Source organism: Fusarium graminearum, chromosome 1 (genome assembly GCF_000240135.3).
Source record: "Fusarium graminearum PH-1 chromosome 1, whole genome shotgun sequence".
Lineage (NCBI taxonomy): Eukaryota > Fungi > Ascomycota > Sordariomycetes > Hypocreales > Nectriaceae > Fusarium > Fusarium graminearum.
Genome location: NC_026474.1, coordinates 6,773,876 through 6,798,842, shown reverse-complemented (window position 1 = coordinate 6,798,842; position 24,967 = coordinate 6,773,876). Strand labels below are relative to the sequence as shown.

Below are 24,967 nucleotides of genomic sequence, written 5' to 3'. Positions count from 1 at the left end.
CAACCTCAAATGGAAATCATCACACCCCAGGACTACCAGAACAACTCTCGCAAGCGACAGCGACGTAGCCTTCGTCCCTGCGACGCCTGCAGGAAGCGAAAGACTCGCTGCGTCACAAAGGATGGTGACGGCGACTGCGTCCATTGCCAGCTGAGAGCTACACCGTGTACCTTCCAGCACGACCCCCCAGAACGACAGGTTGCAAGCACCAGCGGGAATAGCAGCAGCACCACCACCGCCCCAGGAATCCAGGAAGAAATCGGCCCAGACGAGATGCCAGGACAACTTCCGAACCAGAACCAGAGCCAAAACCAACCTTCAGTCAGGAGTATGAGCCAGCAAAGCCGTAAAGAGTCTCGGGACGAAGTTCAGTCCGTCTACTCCGTCCCATCGATCCAGCCATTCCTCTCCCCGGCCGAGACGCGCGCTTCTGCTGATAGTGGTATGCCTATTGCTCCGCCCTCAGTGCTTGTTCCCGAGCTAGGTCCCCTGGATCGAACTATGGGCTGCTCGTCTACGCGCTTCGCCGAACTCTACGGACTTGGGAGCGACATGGAGCCCATACTAATGCGACATCGTCCCTACGATCCTCAAACTCACGAGTTTAGCCTTGATACGCATGCCATTCGCCGAGTGCTCGAGAGGGATGACGGCCAGGAGTATCCCTTGACGTTTCACATGGCTCGAGACGAAAAAGCTGTTGATGGTGATCCCACCTTTTCCCAGGTCGACTCTATCGAGAGCTGCGTTCGCCCCCACGGCCCGAGCCTCGTCGAGCTCTTCTGGAGACATGTTCAGCCATGCTATCCCATCCTCTCCAAGGACCCCTTCACCCTTGCCTATAGCCAGTCTTACCGTCGCATACCCGCGGCCCTGCTCGGAGCAATCTATTTATCCGCGATTCGCTGGTGGACCTATGACCCTGAGCTCTCCATCAGAATTCCCCCGGATGCTGCCCTACTGCGTAGGATGCTCCGGACGGCCATCCCGGCCTCCTATCACCGCCCAAAACTCAGTTCCATACAGGCTGCCCTGCTCCTCCTCCAGTGCCAGCCCGAAGACCCCCTCAACCCTGACCATACCTTCCAATGGGGCCTTACATGCCAGGCGCTTGCTATCGGTCAGTGTCTTGGTCTTCACCTCGATGCCAGCAACTGGACTATTCCCCAATGGGAGCGCAACGTTCGTAAGCGTCTCAGCTGGGCGCTATTCATGCAGGACCGCTGGACTGCATTGGCTTACGGACGACCTGTTCACATTCACGACGATGACTGGACAGTTGGCGATCTTACTCCTGCTGATTTTTCAGATTTTGAAAGTGAGGTTCCCAACGCTCCCTCGGCTTCAGGATCCGTTTCTAGTTCCGTTTCTGTTTCTGGATCCGACGATGATCGGAGATCTATTGCCTACACTGGCATGACACAGTATATAAAAATGGTGCGGTTGACACAGATTCTATCAGTTGTCTACTCCACCTTTTACACAGCTCGCACCTGTCGAGAGCAGGACACGATGATACTCTTTGAGAAGGCCAGGCCTCTCTTTGAGATGCTGACAAACTGGTACCACAACATCCCGCCAACGCTGCAGATGAATGTTATCTACCAGCGCAAGCTGTGTTTCCACGGATACTTGCACTTCTCATACTATGGTGTTGTCATGACCCTCCTGCGCCGCCTGATTCGCTCTACAGCCCTCCCGCCACGCTGTTCAGATGATCGTGTGCTCTCTAGCATTCGCCAGATTGCCCTCCAAACAGCACAAAGCGCAATAAACTTCGTGATAAGCCTGAGGCCCGATCATCTCGAAGCATTTTGGTACTTTACATCACCCTACCTCTTCTCGCTCCTCGGCTCCTTTACCACCCTACTTCTTGTCACTTCACTGTCTTCCCAAGAACGACATTTCTGGCAAGAAACCCTAAACTCGTATCTCTGGAATCTCCGCATGATGAGCAAAAGTCATCAGCCAATGCAATACGCTGTAAACCGTCTCGAGGGCGCCATACTGCGCGGTCTAGAGCACTCCTTGGCGGTCAACTTGAATGAACCGCTCAACGACAAAGTGAGCCCCATGATGGGAAATTATGCTGCAGATGTATATGAATACACCGATTTTGGCGACTGGGACCTGGCCGCTGGCGCGACAGGTCCATATGATCTTCTTAGCGGGCTGGTAATCCAGTCGAATTCCATGATGCCGCAGGACGGTATATGATGAGAGCTGCAATGAGGATAATCTTGCAGCGAGGAAGGTTAATAGAAGAATTACTCGGCGTCTTCGAGATTGTCCGACTCGGCCAGGCCGTCCTTAACACACATCGAATGACGCATATTAATGTCAACCAAATCAACCATGCCATCTTCCACATACCATCCCAACCTGCGAACGCCACAGCGGTCGCTGTCTGTCCAGTTGGGCGGTATCGGTAGTCGAAAGCTCAGCGCTCGCCCACCGCAAAAGACTTCCACTATTTGACCTCTCAAAAAGAGGAAGACCCCATCTACAAGACTGACGTTGTCATGTCGCACCAGTTCAGGACCATCGACAGGTCGTGGAATGTGCATACGGTACTGGTCAGCCCAGAAGTCGTCCAGGGGAGGGAAATCGGTCATGAGTGCGACAGAAAAGAAACCATTTCCTTGAGGAGTGAACTGCAAGCGATGGCCCTTTCCAGTGCTATCAACTTGCAACATGACTCCGAAAGTGTGAGCATCGCAGGCTGCGATTTTAAAGTCCACCATGAGATGCCTCTTCCACTCTGCAGATCCTAGCTCTGGGTAATGCGTCGCTGTTGTCCCGAGAGAGCAGAGATACAAGCTAGGAGCAGCATCGCCCGGCGACACAGGTCTTGATGTTCGCCATATATAACTCCGGAACTCTTGAGAAGCGTCGATTCGCAGACAGGCGTTGGAGTCTGTCCACATGACTCTTGTAATAGCGAGATCACCTCCCCAGAGCCATTTGTTCTCGTCATCCGCATAGTCGCCAATCCAGCCGAAGCAGATCCTCTTGTCAGGATCTCTAGCTTTTGGGCATGATTTGGCTGCATACCAACGCCGCCCATCCAAGCGACCGTGGGATCCATCGCGCGGGACGCGAAAAGGACCATATGGCGTGTCGGCCATGCGGTACACTGTTCCTGCATTTGGTGCGTGGAAGCGCGAGTACACTAGATACCACTTTCCATTTGGCAGTGTGAACAACTCCGGGCATTCGGGGCAAAAGACATCATTGGGTGTGTACAGAGGCTCAGGGGATACCGTCCAGGCCTCGAGATCGGGGGAAGTCAACAGGGCGATGCATCCACGACTCCAATACGGGCCATTGGCGAGACGAGTGCCAACAAGCATCCAGTATCTTCCTTCAGCACGGTTGAAAAAGACAAACGGATCTCGAAAGTCGATACGTTCAAACTTATCCAGCCCATTGCCAAGAATAGTGATTGGCTGTGATGTCGAGTCGAATCTTGTACCATGTCGATCAAAGGCCTTTGTGCGAAGGATGGTCTGTTGGCCGTTTCGAGACAAATTATACCCTGTATAGAATATGTTCATGTTTTGGTCCAAATCGAGCACGGCGCATCCCGTCCAGACGCCATCTGCGTCAGGGTCGGCATTCGACTCTGCGGGAGATATCACAGGCTGTGGGTCCCGTTCCCATTCGAGGAGGTTCGTTGATCGCAAGCGTGACCATGTTGTTCTCAGTCGCTGAGGATGATGCTTTGTGGATGGTGGTGTGCTGAGGTGGAAGACGTGGTATGTGTCGTCAACGAGCAGTGGGATAACATCGGCGGATGCTTGACTGGCTGATGCGCGAGAGTAAGGGCATAATTCGGGTGGTGGAGTTGGGACTGGGAGTATGGATCGCATAGTTGTTGTGGTTTGCATGTGTTTGCTTTGCTGTCTTGATATGAAGTGTAATTAATGAGTGAGGATGTAATAAGTAATGGAGGGACGATCTGATTATCAAGATAGATAGGAAACTGTTTGTTAGTTAAGAATGAATGACAGGAATAATAAAGTAAAGCAACGTCTTCTGTTTATATCCATCTTGGAAGAAACCTTGGCATATGTACGGGCATATGAACAACTAGGTAGGTATGGGTATAGATATCTCTCTGTTTAGATATCGAATGGAGTTACCTGATTCATGTACATGGTCCAGGCGTCGGGGAATTGACTCTTGGAACATGACTCTCCAACTGGAACATTGTCACCGTTGAAGAGGGGTAAAGAGAAGATCACATATCAAGGCAGGCAGGGGGGGAAGGGGATCATCCAAGAAATAAAAAGAGAATTAGAAGTTATACTGGACAGTTTACCGCGTCGACAGCAAGGTATTCAAAAGTGATCCTATTTAGAAAATGCCCCGGCACGGCGCTTCCCGAACGAGTCAAGCTTCTAGACCCTTGCTCAAACTTTATTTCGATGATCCTAACTTGCACCGGTTTAGTTTAGGTTTCGATGAAGAATGCCCAAGTCCCGGGGACCCTAACCTGATCCCGAATAGTGAGACCCAGGCAGATGAGAGAGACATTGCTAGGCACTAGGCTGGGTAAACAATAATGAGGCTTACGGGAGAATGTGTTCTAGAATTAAATTCATCAGCTTATCAGCCAAAGCCTCAAAGCCTCCAAAAAAAGCCACTGCAAGGTAGGGTAATGAGGGTAAGGGAAAGAAAAAGGGGGGGAACTTTTGTTACAAGACATCATGATCAGGCCAAGACAAACTCGTGATTCAGTCATTTTTCGTATGTGACGTTGTATTCTTTCCGGAGCTTCTCTCTTTCTCCTCCTTCTTCTCCCTCATCATCAACGTCAACGTATCCATCACAGCCCTCTATCTTTCAAGGATACCCTCTCCATTTGATCCACTCACTAATCAATCTGCTACATCGGAACCGCAATCGCAATCTCCCCCCCCTCATCTAAAACCCTACTAACGATAACTAACTAAACCCAGAAAGCCTTTGCCGGTTCTGACTGCAAGAGCGAGAAAGAAAGTAAAGACCAAAGATCAAGGCACGGGGGGAAAAGACAGAGTATCGTACCCTCCCTTTCAGCCCTGCCAACGCCCGCGTGTCGGACCGGACTCCTTTCTATTTCCCGCGGAGAAATAATTCAGAACAAACAGTAACTGAATCAAGAGAAAGTTACAGATTCGGAACATGTTCTCCCGGATTAGTTATCCGTACGTCTGGCTCTGTTGTGGCTTTGCAGCTTTAGGTGCTTGTCTGTATGGCTACGAGGGCGTTTACTTTACCGGGGTATCGACTCTTGGTATGTTACTTTTTTTATCTCTAAAAACTAAATTAAACCAGATATTAGTGTTATACACTAGCTGACACTTATCAAAGATGTCTTTGTACGCGATTTTGGCACACCGGTGTCTGGTGCCGAAGGCAAATATGAGATCTCCCCTTCCAACTTGGCCGTCATGACAAGCATGATCAATGTGGGAGAGTTGGTGGGATCACTGCTGGCAGCTCCCATCAACGATCTCTTCGGCCGAAAAGGAGCTTTCATGTCCGGCTCCATCGCTGTCATTGTCGGTGTTGTAATGCAACTTTCCACCACCTCGAGTCGTGCTCTCATCACAGCTGGGAGAGCCATCTCGGGGTTTGGCGTGGGTAACTTTTCCGTTACTTCGCCTTTGTACATGGGAGTACGTCTCTTTTATAATGTGTGAAATATGTTTGTCTTTTGCTTATTAGTGATCAACTTGTAGGAGGTTGCGCCAGAGGGGTTGAGAAGTCCACTTCTCATGTGCTGGCAGCTCGTCTTGTCTATATCGCAGATCATCGCCGCTGGTATAAACCGAAGTGTGATCCACAACGACACCACTTTTGCGTATCGATTCCCTATTGGGTTCCAGCTGATATTCCCGCTGGTACTACTGCTTGGTATCACTTGGTTACCAGAGTCGCCCCGATGGCTATTGCGCCGTGGACACCATGACAAGGCGATGCGTTCTCTGCGTGTACTTCACCGCGAGGACAAGCAGTACGATTGCCAAGCCGTGATGCAAAGTATCGAAAAAGACTCTACAAAAGATAACGTCGACGATGCAGAGAGTGCGTGGATACAACTCATAACAGACCCTGTTGAGCGTCGTAAAGTCATCTACAGCGCCGGCGCTCTGGTCGCTCAGCAAATCAACGGGATTCAGTGGTTCTATTACTTCGGAACCATCTTCTCCAAGGCAATTGGCCTGCGAGATCCATTCCTCATGACGCTTATTGTCTTTATTATCCAAGTCTTTGTCGTTCTTGCGGCGGTGCTGCTGGCTAACAAGATCCCAAGACGGCCTCTTTTGTTGATCACTACAGGGATTATGACTGTGTCTATCTTTGTGGTTGGGTGTTTGGGAATCCCTGGTGGACAACCGAGTGAAACAGTCGGCAAGGTGATCATCAGTTTTGTTATTATTGAGATTGTGGCCTTTAATTTTGCTTGGGGACCTCTTGGCTGGACCATCGCGAGTATTCCTTCCCTTTACAAATGATCTCCTTGCTAACATGTCATCGCAGGCTTCTGAAATGGCAGTTGGAAGAAACCGCAACAAGATCTACGCCGTGGCCGTTGCTTCATTCTGGATCACAGTCTGGGCCACAGTCTTTACTCTGCCCTATCTGTACTACTCTGCGAACCTCGGTCCCAAGACTGGGTTTGTATACACAGGTCTCTGCTTCGTCACGCTGACATATGTGTACTTTTGCGTTGGTGAAGTCACAGGGCGCAGTATCGAAGAGATCAATGGCTTCTTTCGAGATGGTATTCCTGCGCGGCACTGGAAGAAGCAACCGTTTGGTGGTGAAGCACGGAGTCCTCCAGATGTAAGCGTCGTCGAGGTTCAGGGACAGGAAAAAGTCACTAATCATTGAAACGAGTTATGAATTATGTACTCATGATGTTCGTACCCATTGGTCTAGCATAGTGGCCCTGTTGACAATCTTGACCTGCTCGTGGGTAACAGAAAAGTTGACCTCTCAAGTCTTGATGTACAAAAATAAATAGCCTAAAGGGTATAGTCTAAGTAGCATAAGATGACGTACTAATTTCGTCTCTTATGCTTCCAGCAGCCAATTATTATGATACCCTGAGACCCTGATCTATACCAGACTTCTTAGGCTGTTTATTTCAAAACTTGAAGGCCAACTTTTCACCCGCCAACATGCCAAGGACGAGAAATCCGGTGCAACTAGACTAATTCGAAGCATCAGTGATTTCCCTAGCATAAATCTATGGCTCAAAAATAGCTACTTTCCCGCACTTTCTTTGTTCGCGGTGGCGTAGCCGGTAACTATTTTGGGCATCTTCAGTGTCAACACACACAAGGCGATGATACCCCTGCTAAGAGAACAAAGAACAAAGAAAACGGTCTGTTTCTGAAACACCCATGAGAATGTCTCTATGTGTTTATTCTTCGTTGGATGTTTGTTTCATGTTTTAGCTTCCATTTCCTATTAAAAGAAATGGTGGCGTGCGTGTGAGTGATGTTGATGAAGGAGCTAAATATTCATGTTCAGAGAGTTGCCGTATAAGAGGACAGAACAACGACCATATACAGTCATATACAAACCAAACTACTCTACCTCTCTTCTGAAACACTTCTACTTGCTATCGAGTCTCAAGTCTCGTACCAAAAGTTCATTCGAAATCAGATACAGTCAAGTTCTCCAAGATGCCTCATCCCACAATGGAGACTATCAACCCAGCACTGTTGATGCAACAAGCATCCCATGCTCCTCCAAGTTCAAACAGTCCCTCAAACCCAGCAATTGCAAGCCAATTTACGGGACCAGTTCAACAGGCTACTCCACCGACCTCGCCATACCCCAATAGCGGAGGGCAGGGCGCCTGGATGGGAAGTGTCGGCTTCACAACTCGATTCACTAGAGACAGTATGGGATACGGTAGAGCAACTGCAGAAACACAGGCTACCGCTTATGAGCCCGAGCCCCTTCAGCCTCTGTTCGGAAGATCAGTTTCCTTATCGCCCTTGCCTGAACCTACAAGCGAAAACACACAGATACCACCAGGAAATAGGATGGGAGGAGATTTGGCGTGGCTATATGGGCGACCACAGTCAGGGTACATTCAGGGACAGAATGTTATTACATGCAATGGCGAACAAAGAATAGTGGCGGAAAAGATGTACATCTGTCGTGTTTTTAGAGCAGCTGGGACGAGTCGTTAAATGGGTAACAGAAAGGTTAGCCCCGAAATTTTAGGATATCAAAATAAACAGACTAACAAGTCTGATCTAAGTAGCATAAACTGTCCTACTAAGTTCGTCTCTTATGTAAATCTGCTCAAACGCTGTCCTCCCTATGCTCAGTTACTGATGCCTTGGCACCAAGCTTACCGCCCATGTCGTCGCTCTCGGCGGGCGCCCGATCGTGCACATAGCCAAACATGACATCCATCTCTTCGAGGGTCTTGCCCTTGGTCTCGGGAAGGAAGAAGAAGGCCCAAATGGTGGCGATCATCATCCAACACGCGAAGAAGAACCATGTTCCGTAGCCGAAGGACTTGAAGATGTAGGGGAGGGCCTTTGTGATGGCGAATTGAGTGAGCCTATAAGGTGTTAATCATTGCTGGCTAGGAGCAGTAGTGGAGATGTCTTACCATTGAACACAGGCCGCGTATGTACCTGTCAAAGTACGGAGAGCACCGGGGAAGATCTCGGCGGAGACAATCCAAGGGATACCGTTCAACCCAAAAGACCAGCTATAAAAAATCAGCACACATGTTTTTTTATCAGGTAAGAAGAGAGCTTACAAGACAGAGTAGATCATGATCATGGCTGTGGCAGCCTTACCACCAGCGGCAGTTGATGGCGACAAATCCTTGCCCTCGGCGATAATAGTAGCAGGGTGTCCAATCTTGACATATGCTCCCACAATCCAAAGACAAGCAGAACAAAAGGCAGATGAGATGATGGTCGGGTTTCGTCGTCCCCAGATATCAATGAGGGCACCGTAGAAGATGATGGATGCAACAGCTAGGGAGGGAGTTAGCGAAAGCACGGTGCATGGATATTCGTTGAACATACCCTTTACGAGACCGTAAATTCCGGTGTACAAAGCGACATCCTTGATACCAAGCGATCCGAAAAGAGTGGGAGAGTAGTAGTTGATGGCTGCAAACTGTTAGTTGGCTTTACCATAGCCAAGTGGATGTTTTGATCTTACCAGCAGCACCAGACATGTTCTGTAGAGCAAAGGAGCAAAAGACAAGAATGACACGGTTTCGCATGCCCTTCTTAGTCAGTTCGGAGACCGCACCACGGAAAAGAGCCCAGGGTCCTGTTCCGAATCGACTAGCAACACGAGCCTCGTCTGCGAGACGCTTGCGAATCATATCGAGATCTTCCTGAAGATCTATCACGTCGTTAGTAATCCCCTTTACAATTGCGAAATACAAAACTTACACTGGTGATCACGAGGAATCTGTCGAAGACTCTCAAGAGCCTTTGTCGCATCCTCCTCCCGGTTCTTGCGCATCAACCAAAGAGGACTCTCATGTAAGAAGAAGCCACCGACGAACAAAACAGCAGCAGGTGCGATCTGGACAGCCATGGGGACACGCCATGCCGCTGCGGAGTTGGGGTTCATGTTCTGGTTGATACCATAGTTGATCCAGAAACCGATCAGAGATCCGGTCTGATATGTGACTTCGAAGAGACCAGTGAGAATACCGCGGATGGAAACGATGGAAAGCTCGGCGATGTAGCTGGGTACTGTGGCTGTGATGGCTCCGCATGCGATTCCTGTGAGAGCTCGGCCGGCATCTGAAGTTGTTAGATAGTGATATTTCAAGCTTATAAGGGCGACTTACAGATATATGACAATTGATGGGTTGCAGCAGTCATAAGGATAGCGCCGACGAGGAAGACCGCAACGTTAGCCTGAAGAGCCCATTTTCGACCAATCTTCTCAGTAACTGTCCAGACTTATCAGTAATTGTATCCCCAAACTTAGATCTATAAAACATACTCAGGAAACAGATGATAGCACCGAAAAAGGCACCAGCCTGAAATGTCGCAGTAATGTTGGATGAGATATCCGCCTGCTGACTGGGTTGAATGTTAAAATCGCGCTTGAAGCTATCGCGAGCAATGGTAGTGCCGATGAAGGCAGAATCGTAACCAAATCTTTCGTCCCGTTAGTGGCTTGAACTTTGAAGTTCATGATAGTGAACTTACAGTAGAGATCCTGTAGCAATAACTGCAGCCTCGGTGTAAAGACGCCAATTGTACACCTCCTTTGGCGTAGGCCGATCTTCGACAGCGCGAAAACCACCCATAATGAAGTCTATACCTTGAACAAGTAAATGTTATACTTGACGTTGAGACAAGTTGATCAGGAGATAAGGAAGAAGCCCTGTGGAACCATGACTTTCAAGAGTGTTGATCAAGGATTGGTACCGGTATTTAAAGCATAATCTCTCCAATTGATAAATCCGGGGGCGTGGGGAAATTGAAACCTGGGGATTGTGTGGAGAATGAGAGTCATCACAAACATGTTTTTTTCCTCTATCTCTTTTGCGAGTCATGGTCTCATGCATGAACGATGCAGGGTTCAAGTCTTGGAGAATGAACCAAACCAAGCCCGACATGCGAGCCGATGCGAGGGGAACAGGCGATTGGAGGACTGGGTTTGCCGATGCGGGGGAAGACCACTTAGTCTAGTTTCTATCAACAAAATCAAGATGTTGCATCTCATGATTTCCGTATTCTTTTCGCTCAATGGCCTGAGACGCGGAATTGGAGCGAACTATCAAGGCCAAGTATTAGCAAAATACTCACAACATCTGAATATCACTTGCTAGCCAGACTTGACTAAACAGATACATCTAGTAGCTTCAATAAATTATTAACACTCTGCAAGATCCAATTCTTTTAGGCATGATAAGTTGTATGGACCCATAGTCACCATAAAGAGAAGACGAAGTAATAAGACCAAAATAATCGTTTTATTTCGTGGTAATTCGTCAAGACAAAAAAATAATAAACGTCAGTTTGTGATATAATGTATTTTTATATATGTCATAAGTCGGTTCAAATTTATAACCCCATCTAGATACCAGCGCCCCTCTTGCCGAGACTCTTCTCAACGGCCGAAAGAGGCTCAACAACACTGTGAATCCACTCCTGTTTACTCTCATCAACATACTGAGGGTAAGGCTTCCTGCAGTGGCAGCTATCTGCGGGGTATCCCAGAAGCTTGGCCACAATCCACTTGGTACCATTGATACCGCCCTTGGCAAATCCCCATTCCATCTTGGCCAGCTCGAGCTGCGCAGCCTCGGCCTCCTTTGTCTTGCCAGCCATGTACAAGTCAAAGATTTGCAGGCAAGTCTTGGGGTATAAGTTTGCAACGCCTGTGACTGCGCCTGTGGCACCGACAGATAGCGCAGGGACAAGCCAGTCACTCTGGCCGGCGAGGGCAGTAAACTCCTCTGGCTTGTATTGGGCTGCGACACGGGCGACCTTTGCGATACCACCACATGTAAGCTTCACGCCGACAATGTTGGGGTGCTTGGCCAGACGCTCCAGCATTTCCGAGTTGACGTCGAGACCAGCTACAACGCCAGGGAAGTTATAAATGACAACAGGAACAGGACTAGCATCCGCGAGCTCTTCGAAGAATGCAACAATAGCATCTTGCGTCATGGCGAAGTGGAAGTAGCTGGGTGTCAGAACGAGCACAAAGTCAGCACCCGCCTCCTTGGCAAGTTTTGTCTCGTTGATGGCGTCTCTTGTTGTCTGTGACGAGGTTCCCATTGTGATTGTAATATCGGGGCGGCCACAAGAGGTTGCAATCTCGCGCGTCGTTCGGACTAGTCGTGACTTCTCGGCTGCTGAAAGTGTGACTGCCTCTCCGTTTGTTCCTGCAATTACGACTGGAGGCTGTTAGTCAAAGTCTGAAGAGCATTTGCGCGTGTACATACTGCCATCAAGGCCAGAGTTAACCAGGAACTCAATATGGCGACTCTGTTGGTCCCAGTCGACCTCTTGCTCTGCATCATTCTTGAACCATGTCAAAGAAGGAACGTGGATGCCTGGTGGGAAGGACTTTCCCTTTGTGGAGATTGAACCCATATTGAATGAATATGATGTAAAGTTATAGTGACAAAGGTTGGGATGGTGAGAATATCGATGTCAAGGAAGACAGAGTTGGAGTAAAAGATTGTTAATTGTTGTAAGATCAGTGACGAGCTGCCGCGAGGGTTTTGTTCCAAGCTTGACGCTGGCATAGTGGGGGTCTGGGTCGCATTCCCATCGGATCCATTGGTGTAGCAATATCATATCATGTGCGATTCGTTGGCCATGGCTTCGACACTTGTCGTGCAAATCCATTAGTAGAGGTCATCCCCAGCTTTCACCCACTTTAGTCCGGTGCGGGGAAGTTGGAGATCACCATATCCGATCGGCTCGACAAGTGTGTGGGGGGCCTCGATCCGACCGTTGAGCAGGAGAGTCAAGACCAGTCGCATAACATTCATTAATGGTCCGAGACATCAGCCAAGTCAGTACAGTAGTTTGTAAGTCAAAAGCCAAGACAACTAGTGTCATGAGTTTGGATGTGTCTGACAAACATTCACCGACGTTGCGGAAACAACAGCCACGAACTAATATGACACGGGCAAGCCATGGGGGCCTGGCCTTAGACGATTGCAAAGCTTGAGTTGAATACCTCATGCATCACAGACCGAATATCCATGCGTGCTTTGGCCGCGTCTTGCCGAGCTTGGACTTCCTCCAGCACTTGCGCCGTGATGCGTGCGTTGCCAGCAACTTTCTCCATTCTGAGAATTTGTGTTTTAATCCATGCCTTTTCGCTAGCGTCTTGCTCTTCTACACCCAACATCAAAAGAGGCCATAGCATATTGATTGGAAGTGTATCATCAGCATCCAGGTCAGCCACAATCTGCCGGGCGAGCTTCCGGATCTGGTCCAAAGCTTCAGACGCCTCTTTCGTTAGAGGCAGACTTTTGTAGGCAACGCGATGGAGATGCACTTTGCTGGCGTAATAGTTCGAAAGGTATGTTCGGAAGGCTCTTGTGATGACAAACGCCAGATGTTTTGAGACGTGAGGCTGCGTCAACTTGCCTGCTACAGCATAGTCCATCAGTGGTGGTCGATGTTCGTACAGAGTGCGTAAGTCGGCCGCTATGATAGTGCCGATATTCATAACCTCGATTTCGTCTTCAACCGTACCACGCGATCGATGCCATGGGTCAATCTTGGAGATCCTGCCCATAAAACTCTGGACTTTTTGATAAAACACAACACCAGGTTGATATAACACCTGGAATAGTACATCCTCGATATCTTCCGCAGGGTCGTTCTTTGACATGTCGTCGGTTTCTCCATCGAAACTTGCCGGTGATGCTTCCACCAAAAGGACCTCATCATCTTTAGTGAGAAATAGACCATCGCCCCCAGCAGATACTGCTCGCCCATCGAGGAGCCGTATCCAAAGAAGCAATTGCTTCTCCACTTGCGTCAAGCCGTGCTTGTTACTCGCCTGGAAAAGAGTGTAGGCACGCTTTAGGTTCGAATGCGCGGCATCGAGACGACTCTCCAGTATATCGATATAGCTGAGAAAGAATAAGGCTGCGAGAAGATGCTCACGTTCACGGCTGTGTTCAGACATAGGCGCACCATCATGGCTTGCAACTTCGGCAACGCCACGCTGGTAATGATCATCGTCGCTCATAGTCCAGTTGCCGTCTTTCCTAGAAAGTAAAAGATTCGAAAAAGCCAAAATTGCGTGTCGGACCATGGGGGAGACATTGGCCATCCCGATGACGATTTGTCGCATGGAAATCCATTTCTTCTGAGTCTCGACCTCGGCGATAATAGGAGGGTTGACTGAACCGGCAAAGAACTCCATCAACCTCTCGCTTCCATCTCTAGTATCAGTCGCCCGACTATCATTGCTGTGTGTGATTGAAGGCGCCTGTAAAGGTGTTACAAATGTCGTTCTGTCCGGAAATATAACCTGTGATTGAGTAGCCTGTCTGTGTCAGTAAACTCTTAGAGTGTAACCGTAAATTTTCCTACCGGCATGGGTGCTTCTAGCCCCTGATTCTGGTGCATTTCAGGTGAAGCTTGTTGCCAAAAGTCTCCATAATCCCACATGAAACTTGCATAATCAAACACTTCGTCTACTGCATGGCCTGATTGGAACACAGATGTTCCTGGTGACGTATCCGTCGGCGAAAGACTTTGCTCAAGAGACTGTGCCAGCGTTCCTGCGGTAGATGTTTGTCTCCTTTGAGCTCCTGAGCGCTGTTGGGGGCGCCACTTGCACTCCATATTAAGCCTCTCACAATGTGAACATCTAGGTCTCTGCTCATCGCATTTGACTTTTCGTCTCCTGTTGTTTGGTTAGGTACACACATATCAATTGAAGCACTATACGTACTTGCATGTTAAACATCCATCGCGTGAGCGGATCTGCCTCCTTGCCGGGACTGTAGGGCGTGCACTTGATGTGCTATGGCTTTGACTCTGGATACTCACACCGCTCGAAAGGCGTGGGATGAGTGGTCTGCCTCCATTCATATCCATCAGAGCTGTGGGAAACAGAAAAGATTCAATGAATGCACTGTGCAACAATCACATACAGAAGCTAAAGTTGTATAAGAGAGGATGGGGAAACTAGGCCATCCGTCACCTGACGCGGAGAAGTAAGTTTACTTGTGGGGCGCCTTCCCGAATGCCAGGAACTGACGATCAACTGACAGCAAGTCCACATTTACCCCAAGTATTAAATTAGTACAGTAGACTAATAGACTGATATTCAATTAATGACTACAATGTTCTTAATCTGGCTCCGGTGTATTAAGATATTCCTACCATTAGTAATAACAATATTCTTAGTCTTCTTGACTGTCCCGGGGTCCAGAGGAGTTTGCTCTGTAATGGAAGTTAGTCTTTTCAATCATACTTTGACACCCCTGGCATGATCCAAGCTGTCGGTACCTGATTCAACCCCATACCATAAGATGATAACTTCACCTAAATGTCATCTAATGATCCCAGTCATATCGTTCATTTTAGGCATTTTAGAGACTTAGGCAGTATCTTAATAACTGACTATTTGATCGATTTGATCTGTTACCTCTCGTCACTGCCGTGTCTTACCCGAGCTTTTGACTTACAAGCCTCCAATAAGCTTCCACATCCATCACTTGCCTCAACTTTCTGTTGCACAGGTGCGACCACGATGTGTAATAAAGCCACATGGTTTCCCGCACTCTATGACTTGGTAGCATTTAAATTATCCATGTGACGTCAGATCTTTGACGGAAGGTTAAGCATCAGAGTATTTAACTGCTCCTGTCTCCACACTTAGAACCAAGACATTTACCTTACACCTTCAACCACATCCGAAACTTCAACACCTCAAATACTCAGCACTCGACATCCAGTTTGCATCTTCCCTAAACGATCGTTCCATCATGCCTACAAAGGAAGTACTTGATCAGTGGGAAGCCATCTCCCCTACTGCTAAAGGCGAGGGGCCCCTTCAAGGCAGAACCAATCGTTCGTTTCCCTCGATACCCTTGCTCCCCGACTCTTACTGACCTGCTACAAAAGCTGCTCAATCTTTGGTATCTACACACGAGTGTTTCGCTGCACAACCCAACGCCGGAGGATGTACACATCCTTACCACGATGGGCGTCTCGAGCCTGATCAGGTACGAGACTCAACAACCACCGCTTGTTCTGAGTAGATGGCTGATACTTATAAATAGGACCGCGTTCGCAACAGCGGTGCTCGCACGCCCAACTCAATTCACGCCGATATCGTCGCACAGATAGAAGCGAAGCGAGAGCGAAAGGAGTCAGAAGCAGCCGAGAACAAAAGAAAGCAGTCCGAGATTACAAATAAGTAAAGTCGAAATGGAAAACCTGATAGGAGGTGCTAGTAAGGTATGCACTTTCGGTGCTTCAAGATGTCAGAGTACCTGCTGGCAGGGTTAACAATGATTCGTCGCTGGTTGTAGCAAATCATAAAACATGGGTATAGTTTGCTACAATACAAGGTTCTCATCATTTCTATTTAAGCTCCGAGCTTATTATTCGCGTGGAACGATGGGTACCGTGTAGTCTGGCACAATAAAGTAAAAAAGGATATAGATCGTTAACATTCTCCTTTGTTATATCATTTTTATGTCTAATCAAATCTATCATCATCATATCAACAGTAGTTCTCTAACGAGTTTACTTAGTGGCCTTGAGAAAGGTTAATGACAGCCCATTTTCCATTCCATGCCCATTTTCTAGCACCAGAATCACCACCGCCACCCTCAGTTTGCTTCAACTCCTCATCTTTACCCTCAGGAAGGCCAACAACAACATCAGCTTTGCAGGTTCGAAGAGACAGAACATTGACACCTGAAGAGGGACCCAGGGGACCCAAGGCCTCAGTGAAAGGTGTAGTGGGGGGCCAAGCACCCTATACTGTGTCAGTAACGGATCTATTACATCAATAAGAATGACTTACATCAGCTGTGAGCTTGCGGTAGTTCAGATCTCCCTTAAAGATGACAAGCTCGGCAGGCTTAAGCTCCTCGTGCAACTCGGGGTTCTCGGAAGGTAATCGCCAGAAGCTTCCGCCATAGGTCCAGTAACGGTTAGGTCGGAGAATAAGTTGTCCTTCAGCATGGAATGTGGCCCACTCCTGGAAGAGAAATTTGAGGTCCTTCTCTCCCTCTTCGGATAGAGGCTCAGGCTTCTTTCCTTGGAGATCCTCATCCTCTGATGGTGTGTCGTATAGTGCGCGAGGGTTGGCAACGGCATTTAGGAGACCGCTGAAATCGCTTGGCACGACATCGGAGACGAACCAGGGGATGGACTTGGGTCGCAAAACAACCTGAGTAGCAAAACCAGCCGAGAGAAGGTAACCAGCCAGGATCATGTCAACATAGAGTTCGAAACCAGCATTGTCGAGAACGATATCAACACGGCGCTCCTTCTTGCCCTCATTCTGGGCCTTCTTGAGGATCTCGTAGGCCTTGGGCAGATCGTTGCAAAGAATGTTCTTCTCGGCCGCCTTACGAGCTGAGGAACCTTGCAGCTTCTGGATATCCTCATAGGTCAAGTTGGTGAGTAGCGACAAGTCGGTCGCGTTACCCCACAGGCAAATCTCAAACATCTCTTGGAAGAGAGTCTTCTCGGCTTCGGGGTCGTGGGTTGAGTCTTTATCGGCGCGGATTTGCTCGACTAATTGTCTGTAGTTGCTGGCGAGCTCGAGGACGGCAGGTCGTGATGATCGGAAAGTATCCATCTTCTGTCGGGCGAAAATATCGTAATTCTTCCAGTGCTCGCTCATGCGGAACATGGAACTTATACGTCGGTACAGATAGCACTCGGAAAAGAGCCAAGGTACATCGTACCAGTGAGCATCGGGACCGAGAGCCTCGACCTCCTTGTTGTAGGTCGCAATCTCCTCGGTGAAGCCATCATCAGGGATGGGTCTGTAAAAGTCAGTCGAAGGTGGCTTTAGCGGGATATATATGTATCGTACGTGAGCTTGCGATCGTGTTCGACTTCGTACTTGAGACCTGCCAGCTTCTCTATGATCTTCTTGCCCTCAGCTAGCTTCTCGGGATCAGAAGTCTTGGTAACGGCGCGGTAAACATCGTCAATTCCTTGAGTCTATGGCGAGTCAGCGGTTACTTCAATGAGGTATATTCGTCCAACCCACCAGAATGACAGGCCATCGCTTCTTAACAGACTCATGAGCGAATGAGGTAGGATCGCTAGTTTTGTATTGCGCTGTCGGTCGAGTCAGTCGTGTTCGATGGTAGAGTCGAGAAGCACATACGGGTCTTGCTATCGTGCTCCATATTGATTTGCGTAATTATTGTCAATTGTAACGAAGAGAGAAGTGACAACTTTTTCCTGCTGATCGAAGATCTTCAGGAAGTAGCTAAAGATCTTATCTAAACATCATGGAGGGGCACGCGGGGCATTTTTTTTTGGTGGGGCTCGCGATGGGAATCTGACGTCAAACCGCAATTGGAATGCCGAGCATCTCGGAAAATGCTTTGATTTGGGAACATTTTAAACTGCCAAGTTAGACTGCGAAAAGCATATGCTCCAATTTCAAGTTATTTTACTGGGTGATTCGAGAAACGAGAACCGGAGACTTAGCATTAAATACTTTGATAACCTGTTTGAATATGGCATTGTAGGTACTTAACTATAAGCGTTGAAAGAGCATCAACGAACTGTGACGAACAAGAATACCAAAATTAGTCATAAACATAAAGCAAACTAAATTACAAGAGAACCAGGGTCAAAGATTTATCTCTCCATTCATCTAGTAGATACCCTTTGTGAATGTACCGTTCATTCGAGACAACTGCAAAAAAAAAAAAAAAAACCCGTTCTCTTCCCTACTAAACTGACTTACCCCAGACCTAGGACAAGTCACATTAACGGCTCTCCCGCCAACAATAATCTCAACTCAATAATCTCAAAGAAATATTTACAAGTCAAATTGTGGAATAAATAGATATTCGATATACAATCACTTACATTTTCTTAGATTTCCTTCCAATACCTTTAGACAGCTACAGTAGGTACTCGATTCAGGTTCCTTGTCCTACTAAACGGACCTGACCTTGGTAAACCTATTGTCATCCGACATTTCTGATATTCGAAAACAAATTAACCAATCATGTTTACTTTTATTCTCGTGTTGATAGGAGATGCGATGCTGTAACGTTTCGCATATATTGGCCCCATTAGATCAATCCCTGCCAATATCACGGCCTGCTAAGAAGTCTCCTAGGGCAGACATGCAGCAGACTTGTTTACAACTACATCATGCTTGGTCCGCTTGGACTATGTAAAAACTGCCACGGGGACTTTGTATAATAGCCTCTCGGGAAAAGGCCAACTACCGCTCGAATTGGATCTGAGAGACCGACACATTCCAACGAATCTAGCTTTGTCGTGAGGAGAACCATGTCAGTTGCCATCTCCATCGAATGACATCTTGCTCGAAACAACAAGGAAGGTAGCATTCGAAGCCGAATTAGGCGGATCGCCACGTCCGGAGGCACTCGATCAAGTCCAAAACGCATTACCTTCTGGGGAAGCCATCGTGTAAGCGAAACATTTGGATGAGCCGCGCCAATCGATTGAGAGCGCATAGTATCCCGGCCTGATGATCCGCTACCATATGGGACTTCCCCGGACTCTAGGGTTGGAGTAGTGGAGATCGTTTCACTTATACGACTTTTACCTTCGGTACTCATCCATATTAGCCGGCACTTCAGAGAGTATTCACGATCTTGGCTCTCATGGGAGACAAAAAACTATATAAGGAAAGCAGACGACGGCCCTGTCTGGAGTGAAGGCCCTGTACCTGCTCGACAGCAATCCACCAGTACCTTCAGCTTCATTTCAAGATGCTCTTCTCTCAATCTATCGGAGTTGTGGCTCTTGCCACATTGACCACTGCTGCCCCGGAGCGAAAGACTCTCGCAACCCGTGAAGTTGGAAGACTCCCAGCTTTGGGATGGAACGGCTGGGTAAGCTACTCACATTAAAGTTGAAAAGTCTCGATCGATCACTAACATCATCAACAGAACCAAGGACAATGCAATGCAGCCAGCGAGAAGGTTGCTTTGGCCACGGCCAAGACCTTCATCGATCTGGGCCTCAAGGACGCCGGATACCAATACATCAACATTGACGATTGCTGGTCTACGAGACAGCGTGACTCAAAGGGCAACCTTGTACCCGACCCCAGCAAGTGGCCAAGAGGTATCAAGCCCGTCGTCGATGAGATCCATAAAATGGGCCTGAAGTTTGGTCTCTACGGTGACAGAGGTGTCAAGACTTGTGCCGGATTTCCCGGAAGTCAGGGTCATGAGAAGCAAGATGCCGACTTGCTTGCCAGCTGGGGTGTCGACTACTGGAAGTACGACAACTGTTACACGCCATGCTACAACGGCAACCAAGCCGACATCCAGACATGCCCCATCGGCAAGGGTCCTAGCTCCAGACCCGGTTACGAATTGATGAGAGACATGCTCCGCAACACAGGAAAGGACATCCTCTACTCCCTCTGCAACTGGGGCTGGGATGAGGTCTGGACTTGGGGTGCTTCCGTCGGCCACATGTGGCGTATGAGTGTTGATAACTGGGGTAAATGGGACGATGTTGTGCGAATTGCCAACCAGGCTGCACCTATCCTCAAGTACACCCAGCCTGGTCGTTACAACGATCTCGACATGATGGTGAGTTTGAGCCCCCTGTGTCTGTCAACGAAAAACAATGGGACTGATGGAAGTTTAGATTCTTGCCAATGGTGCTCTGACACCAGCTGAGGAGCGAACTCACTTCGCAATTTGGGCCATCACCAAGTCCCCCATTATTCTCGGCACAGACATGACCAAGATCAACAGCGCTGAGATCAAGCTCATCACCAACAAGGTAACTTGAGACCTATCTTCCACCGTAGACATAGACTAATCACACCTTTGCAGGGCCTCCTCGCGGTCAACCAAGACTCACTGTCAAAGCCTGCCGTGCCTTTCACCCCTCCCGGAACCCCTGCCAAAGCCAGCAACGAGATCTACCCTTACTGGTCAGGACCTCTGGCGTCCGGAACCGTTGTCGCCATTGTCGCAAGCAAGGGCAACCTCGACACTACTCTGAGCCTCTCACAAGTTCCCGGACTGAAGGACCAGGACTACTCATGGACTGAGCTCTTGACTGGTGCCAAGGGCAGAGGTAGAACTGTTCAGGCCAAGTTGGAGAAGCATGACATTGCTGTTTTCCGAATTGACAACTAGCGGAGGAATATGAACACTTGTACATAGCTTTTCTCTTCTTTCTTTTGGCCAGTATTTTGTCTGCTGGATTTCATCCGTATATATTCAGTCGAGTTTGTAGCAATATCAGTCTGTCCTGCAAGAGTCCTGTGAGCTGAAGTGATAGTTGCGACATCAAATCTTGAACCTTTGTCAGCAAGTCATGAGCAGAAGGGTCTGTTTAGGTCGAGTAGTAAATGAACATTCAGTCTCTCCAACATATGTTATACAAACATTGCTTTCATGTCCACCTTTTGTAGAGCTAATGATGAGCTCGATGTAAAAATGCATGGGATATATGTCCTCGTTATAATTGATGCCCATCATATCTATGGCATGCTTTGCGACTCAGCTCGCCTTGGGAGCATCGGATTGCCCCTCTTTCTTTTCCGACTCTGTTTCCGGCCTCTTTGTAAGAATCTCGTCGATAACGCCCAAATCTAGGGCCTCTTCTGGCGTCAGGTACTTGTCTCGCTCCATCAAATCGTTAATCTCCTCCAACGAGTACTTGTCGTGACCCTTGGCTTTGTTAAGGTGGTACTGCATTATCTTGTTGGATTGCTCCCGTGTCTTTTGGATCTGATTCGCGTAAATCATAATGTCTGATGCTTGACCTCTAGTCCCACCGAGGGGTTGATGGATCATGATTGAGCTATGAGGAAGCGAGAATCTCTTGCCGGCTTCACCTCCTGCAAGAAGAATAGCTGCCATGGACGCAGCGCCTCCTATACACACTGTCGAAACCGGCGACTTGATGTATGTCATGGTATCATAAATAGCCATTCCTAAACTTGCTGTAAGCATCGAACAGAGACATGGTGTTGACGGTGGAAGTACCTGACGTGACAGAGCCACCAGGAGAGTTTATGTACATCGTGATCGGCTTTTCGGGGGTATCGGACTCGAGCCAAAGAAGCTGCGCGACGATCGAGGCAGACATATAATCGTTGACTTCGCCATTCAGGCAGATGATCCGTTCCTGGCGATGTCAGACCTATGTTCACGATAGGAACAATTGTACTTACCTGCAGAAGCTTGGAAAAGATGTCCCCTATAACCCATCAGCTTTGATAACATCTATATAGTAGCTTAGAACGGACATGTCTTTCTTCCAGCAGCCTACGCATGTTAGTTGGGCGCATTGACTCTCAGAACAAGCGATAACCTACCGACGACTCTTCAATGTACGGCATGGGGATGTTAGCCATTGGCGTCGCTGGTCCCTGCCCAGGCAAGCCGGAGAATCCAAATGCCCTCACTTGCTGCTGCAACACGCCGCGAAAAACGCGCAACGCCCTTGGTCTTAGAAACATTGTCGCAAAAGTAAGTATGATGATGTTGATGGGCTGGGCCGGGAGTAGTGGGGGAAACTTTAGGTAGCTCGGCGGCGGGTTATCGATAACGATGCGACCAACCCCGGCTGAAATTTAGCTTGCTCCTCCTCCATAACGGAATTCGCGATTGAACAAGCACGATACCAATTACGATGAACCGATCATGATACCCCGAGAAACGATGAACAGATGTACAAAGACCTGCATCAGTCAGCTTCGGAGTCCACGACTGACAATCGACGGCCAAAGACGATGGGTCTCCTACGATAGATCAAGAAAGTCCCAAGAACAAATCCTTGAACAAATAGAATCGGAAATTACGAGAATAAAAGAGAGCAAATATATGATAGACCCGAAGAAAAAGACGATCGAGACAGAATCTGGGGAACTGCCACTATCGCCAATTCTCGATCCAGAATGGGTCGTTTCAAGGAGACGATTGCGCAAACTAAAGGCGGGGAAGATATCAGGACAATTTCGCAAGCACCTTTCAAATAACCCATACGGTATGTCCTCCGTAATTTCTATATAAGCCATTGCTAAGGAATATTGTAGCTGAGGCATTGATGACCCCGATGAGATGGTGTAAGAACACGAATGCAATTCTACCCAGATACTTCTTGCAGGACTTCGATATTGTTAAGCATCCGGATCCTACCCACAGTGAAGTGTGGTATGCTCCGGGTCCATTGACTCTCATGAACGTCATGCCATGGAATGTTCCAAGATTGGAAGAGGAGAACAATAGCACCGATGGACAAACGCAAGAAGTGTGGTCTGGGGATGAGACCCCTGACACGGCGTTGCAGAGAGAGACATCCGCCAACGTTGAAGAGTCATCAGGAGCAAAAGAAACAGAAGAAATTGATGAAGAAATGAGGGAAGAAATCAGGGAAGACTCCCACCGGTCCGGACGTTTCGTCACTTACGCCCTCTCACGAAAGAGTGTGATCGACATGATTGGGAAAAACAGAAGCCTTCAAGCTAAAATGGGGGCTCAGCGCAGTGGCATGGGAACATACGGCCTCCCTCCTGTTGCAAAAAGAGTCTTCCGACCCGATATGGGCAACTTGCTACTCAAGATGATGCGACGCCGAGCTGTCGATGCCCTCATTGAACGAAGCTCTAGCAGGCGCGAAGGAAAGGAACTCCATAAATTCATCATGCCGGTTGGGAGTTGGGAGGACGCAGCACGATCTGTTGCTGGTGGGGCTGTGCTCTACATACCAACAGAGCCAACAGAAGACATGAACAATTATGCCACTCTTGACGTGGAGAATGCCAATTATGGTAACAAGGTTGCAGTACACGACTTGTTATTTCTACTTGGAGAGTCAGAGGTCGAGAGATTAAAGACGGAGGCGGAGGATTTCCGCGACCAGGAGCTGTTGATATTGAAGAACCACAGGAGTGAAAGCGTACGAAGTTTGTTCCTACTTTTTTGGAGGCTTCAAGGATATTTGGCAGAGCCGCAGATAGAGGTTATTGAGCCAAGGCAATATTAGTGGAATTGTACAATAGAAAGATACCAGAATAATAGGCAAGACAAGGATTCTGTATTTGTGCTATAGCTTGCTGTTAACTGCCGGTCGGTTCTCATTGCGGCCCCACATCTATCGATCTGCCAGCTGTCATGGCCGACAAACGGCGATAAATTGCTACCGGTTTTTATGATGGCCATGACAATATGTGATTGCAACCATTCATTTGTTTATCCTTTATTACTTGCCTGTTCTTCATGCCCTTAGCCTCCGACAGAAGCGGAAGTAAAATACAGAGTTGCAAATCATTTGAGCGATTTTTGTTCATTTCACTGCGCGTCTGCACAACCGAACCAAGCGATATATCACATCAACGTTAAGAGAGACGCAACCTAGACATCCCAGATTCATATCGATTTAGAAAAGATCCTGCATACAAGTTATAGCGACTCACGTCAACTCAGACATGGATTCCAATCCAGAATGCATTCAGCCTGCGGACTGGCAGACTGGTAAAGCTGTGCCAGTCTTCCTTCTCCACGATGGAGGCGGCACAACATTCTCATACCACTGTTTGGAACCTCTGAAACGTCCTGTATACGGCATTTATAACCCCAGCTTCCACAGTGGTGAGCCCTTTGACGGAGGGCTCAAAGACATGGCCAAGCTTTACACACGCTGGATCATCGAAACTGTCGAGAAGCCCGACTTTCCCAGGCAGTACAACTCGGATGGAAAGATCCCAATACTTCTCGGCGGATGGAGCATGGGTGGCCACTTGAGTCTCGAGATCGCCAAGCAGCTTAACCCCGAGGATACTGAGATCCGAGTCATCGGTATCCTTATGGTTGATACAGTTTACCCGCTCAAATACTCGAGCAACAACCGTAGGAGACCGGGCGAAGGTGCAGAAAGCAGGAACAAAAATCAGATCCTCGCTGACATTGCCATGGCCGATGCTCGCCGCATGATTCAGTCTTGGGACCCTCCGATCTGGGATGAGGACTCTATAGGAGAGAGGCCCCGAATTTCTCTGCTCCGAGCCAAAGAGGCCGTGCCATTCAAGGACGGCGAAAAGAATCTTGTGGACATGAGCCGCGAGGAGCGAAACCTTGGATGGGATTCGTATGACAAGAATCTATTCTCCGAAGTGGTGGATATTGATGGTCATCACTTTGAAGTGTTTGCATTCAAGTTTATTGAAGATATCTCTGAGAAGATGAGGGAGTCACTTGATGGTTTGGAACGTGCTTCTCGAAGCTGAATGAATAAGTCTAAGGAATGGGAGCGTATTT

General features: G+C 48.3%; 13 protein-coding genes across 13 annotated transcripts; 7 read left to right on the top strand and 6 right to left on the bottom strand.

Moving 5' to 3' along the window:
- Positions 1-9: 9 nt before the first annotated feature.
- FGSG_02068 (uncharacterized protein) lies at positions 10-1,526 on the top strand (the record flags this gene model as incomplete). The annotated part of the gene is made up of 2 exons (XM_011319640.1): positions 10-1,424; positions 1,487-1,526. 2 exons carry the CDS (start codon positions 10-12, stop codon positions 1,524-1,526), a joined length of 1,455 nt encoding a protein of 484 aa, XP_011317942.1.
- A 914-nt stretch (positions 1,527-2,440) lies between these two features.
- Positions 2,441-3,890, bottom strand: FGSG_02067 (uncharacterized protein; the record flags this gene model as incomplete). The annotated part of the gene is made up of 2 exons (XM_011319639.1): positions 2,441-2,470; positions 2,517-3,890. 2 exons carry the CDS (start codon positions 3,888-3,890, stop codon positions 2,441-2,443), a joined length of 1,404 nt encoding a protein of 467 aa, XP_011317941.1.
- A 1,279-nt stretch (positions 3,891-5,169) lies between these two features.
- Positions 5,170-6,885, top strand: FGSG_02066 (uncharacterized protein; the record flags this gene model as incomplete). Its single annotated transcript, XM_011319638.1, has 4 exons — positions 5,170-5,281; positions 5,359-5,666; positions 5,730-6,407; positions 6,532-6,885. 4 exons carry the CDS (start codon positions 5,170-5,172, stop codon positions 6,883-6,885), a joined length of 1,452 nt encoding a protein of 483 aa, XP_011317940.1.
- Positions 6,886-7,685: 800 nt separating this feature from the next.
- Positions 7,686-8,201, top strand: FGSG_02065 (uncharacterized protein; the record flags this gene model as incomplete). Its single annotated transcript, XM_011319637.1, has 1 exon — positions 7,686-8,201. The coding sequence occupies one exon, from the start codon at positions 7,686-7,688 to the stop codon at positions 8,199-8,201; it is 516 nt and encodes a 171-aa protein (XP_011317939.1).
- Positions 8,202-8,316: 115 nt separating this feature from the next.
- FGSG_02064 (uncharacterized protein) lies at positions 8,317-10,312 on the bottom strand (the record flags this gene model as incomplete). Its single annotated transcript, XM_011319636.1, has 9 exons — positions 8,317-8,581; positions 8,633-8,734; positions 8,786-9,008; positions 9,060-9,146; positions 9,199-9,387; positions 9,438-9,797; positions 9,845-9,949; positions 10,003-10,160; positions 10,212-10,312. The coding sequence occupies 9 exons, from the start codon at positions 10,310-10,312 to the stop codon at positions 8,317-8,319; spliced, it is 1,590 nt and encodes a 529-aa protein (XP_011317938.1).
- Positions 10,313-11,084: 772 nt separating this feature from the next.
- On the bottom strand, positions 11,085-12,110 carry FGSG_02063 (uncharacterized protein; the record flags this gene model as incomplete). The annotated part of the gene is made up of 2 exons (XM_011319635.1): positions 11,085-11,899; positions 11,960-12,110. 2 exons carry the CDS (start codon positions 12,108-12,110, stop codon positions 11,085-11,087), a joined length of 966 nt encoding a protein of 321 aa, XP_011317937.1.
- Positions 12,111-12,675: 565 nt separating this feature from the next.
- Positions 12,676-13,908, bottom strand: FGSG_02062 (uncharacterized protein; the record flags this gene model as incomplete). The annotated part of the gene is made up of 1 exon (XM_011319634.1): positions 12,676-13,908. The coding sequence occupies one exon, from the start codon at positions 13,906-13,908 to the stop codon at positions 12,676-12,678; it is 1,233 nt and encodes a 410-aa protein (XP_011317936.1).
- Positions 13,909-15,384: 1,476 nt separating this feature from the next.
- FGSG_02061 (uncharacterized protein) lies at positions 15,385-16,190 on the top strand. The gene is made up of 3 exons (XM_011319633.1): positions 15,385-15,566; positions 15,621-15,721; positions 15,779-16,190. The coding sequence occupies exons 1-3, from the start codon at positions 15,482-15,484 to the stop codon at positions 15,917-15,919; spliced, it is 327 nt and encodes a 108-aa protein (XP_011317935.1). The 5' UTR covers positions 15,385-15,481; the 3' UTR covers positions 15,920-16,190.
- Positions 16,191-16,251: 61 nt separating this feature from the next.
- Positions 16,252-17,875, bottom strand: FGSG_02060 (uncharacterized protein; the record flags this gene model as incomplete). Its single annotated transcript, XM_011319632.1, has 5 exons — positions 16,252-16,449; positions 16,531-17,503; positions 17,554-17,684; positions 17,734-17,804; positions 17,854-17,875. 5 exons carry the CDS (start codon positions 17,873-17,875, stop codon positions 16,252-16,254), a joined length of 1,395 nt encoding a protein of 464 aa, XP_011317934.1.
- A 1,572-nt stretch (positions 17,876-19,447) lies between these two features.
- On the top strand, positions 19,448-20,839 carry FGSG_02059 (uncharacterized protein; the record flags this gene model as incomplete). The annotated part of the gene is made up of 4 exons (XM_011319631.1): positions 19,448-19,570; positions 19,628-20,281; positions 20,340-20,477; positions 20,531-20,839. The coding sequence occupies 4 exons, from the start codon at positions 19,448-19,450 to the stop codon at positions 20,837-20,839; spliced, it is 1,224 nt and encodes a 407-aa protein (XP_011317933.1).
- A 366-nt stretch (positions 20,840-21,205) lies between these two features.
- Positions 21,206-21,731, bottom strand: FGSG_02058 (ATP-dependent Clp protease proteolytic subunit; the record flags this gene model as incomplete). The annotated part of the gene is made up of 2 exons (XM_011319630.1): positions 21,206-21,642; positions 21,695-21,731. 2 exons carry the CDS (start codon positions 21,729-21,731, stop codon positions 21,206-21,208), a joined length of 474 nt encoding a protein of 157 aa, XP_011317932.1.
- Positions 21,732-22,039: 308 nt separating this feature from the next.
- Positions 22,040-23,696, top strand: FGSG_12064 (uncharacterized protein; the record flags this gene model as incomplete). The annotated part of the gene is made up of 3 exons (XM_011319629.1): positions 22,040-22,180; positions 22,406-22,697; positions 22,747-23,696. The coding sequence occupies 3 exons, from the start codon at positions 22,040-22,042 to the stop codon at positions 23,694-23,696; spliced, it is 1,383 nt and encodes a 460-aa protein (XP_011317931.1).
- A 442-nt stretch (positions 23,697-24,138) lies between these two features.
- Positions 24,139-24,936, top strand: FGSG_12063 (uncharacterized protein; the record flags this gene model as incomplete). Its single annotated transcript, XM_011319628.1, has 1 exon — positions 24,139-24,936. The coding sequence occupies one exon, from the start codon at positions 24,139-24,141 to the stop codon at positions 24,934-24,936; it is 798 nt and encodes a 265-aa protein (XP_011317930.1).
- Between the last annotated feature and the right edge of the window lie 31 nt (positions 24,937-24,967).

Bases quoted from the DNA above. Each gene is read 5' to 3' on its own strand.
- FGSG_02061 (XM_011319633.1), top strand. From the start codon at position 15,482: ATGCCTACAAAGGAAGTACTTGATCAGTGGGAAGCCATCTCCCCTACT. The intron at 15,567-15,620 runs GTTCGTTTCCCT...CTGCTACAAAAG, and splicing joins CCTTCAAGGCAGAACCAATC to CTGCTCAATCTTTGGTATCT. The intron at 15,722-15,778 runs GTACGAGACTCA...ACTTATAAATAG, and splicing joins GGCGTCTCGAGCCTGATCAG to GACCGCGTTCGCAACAGCGG.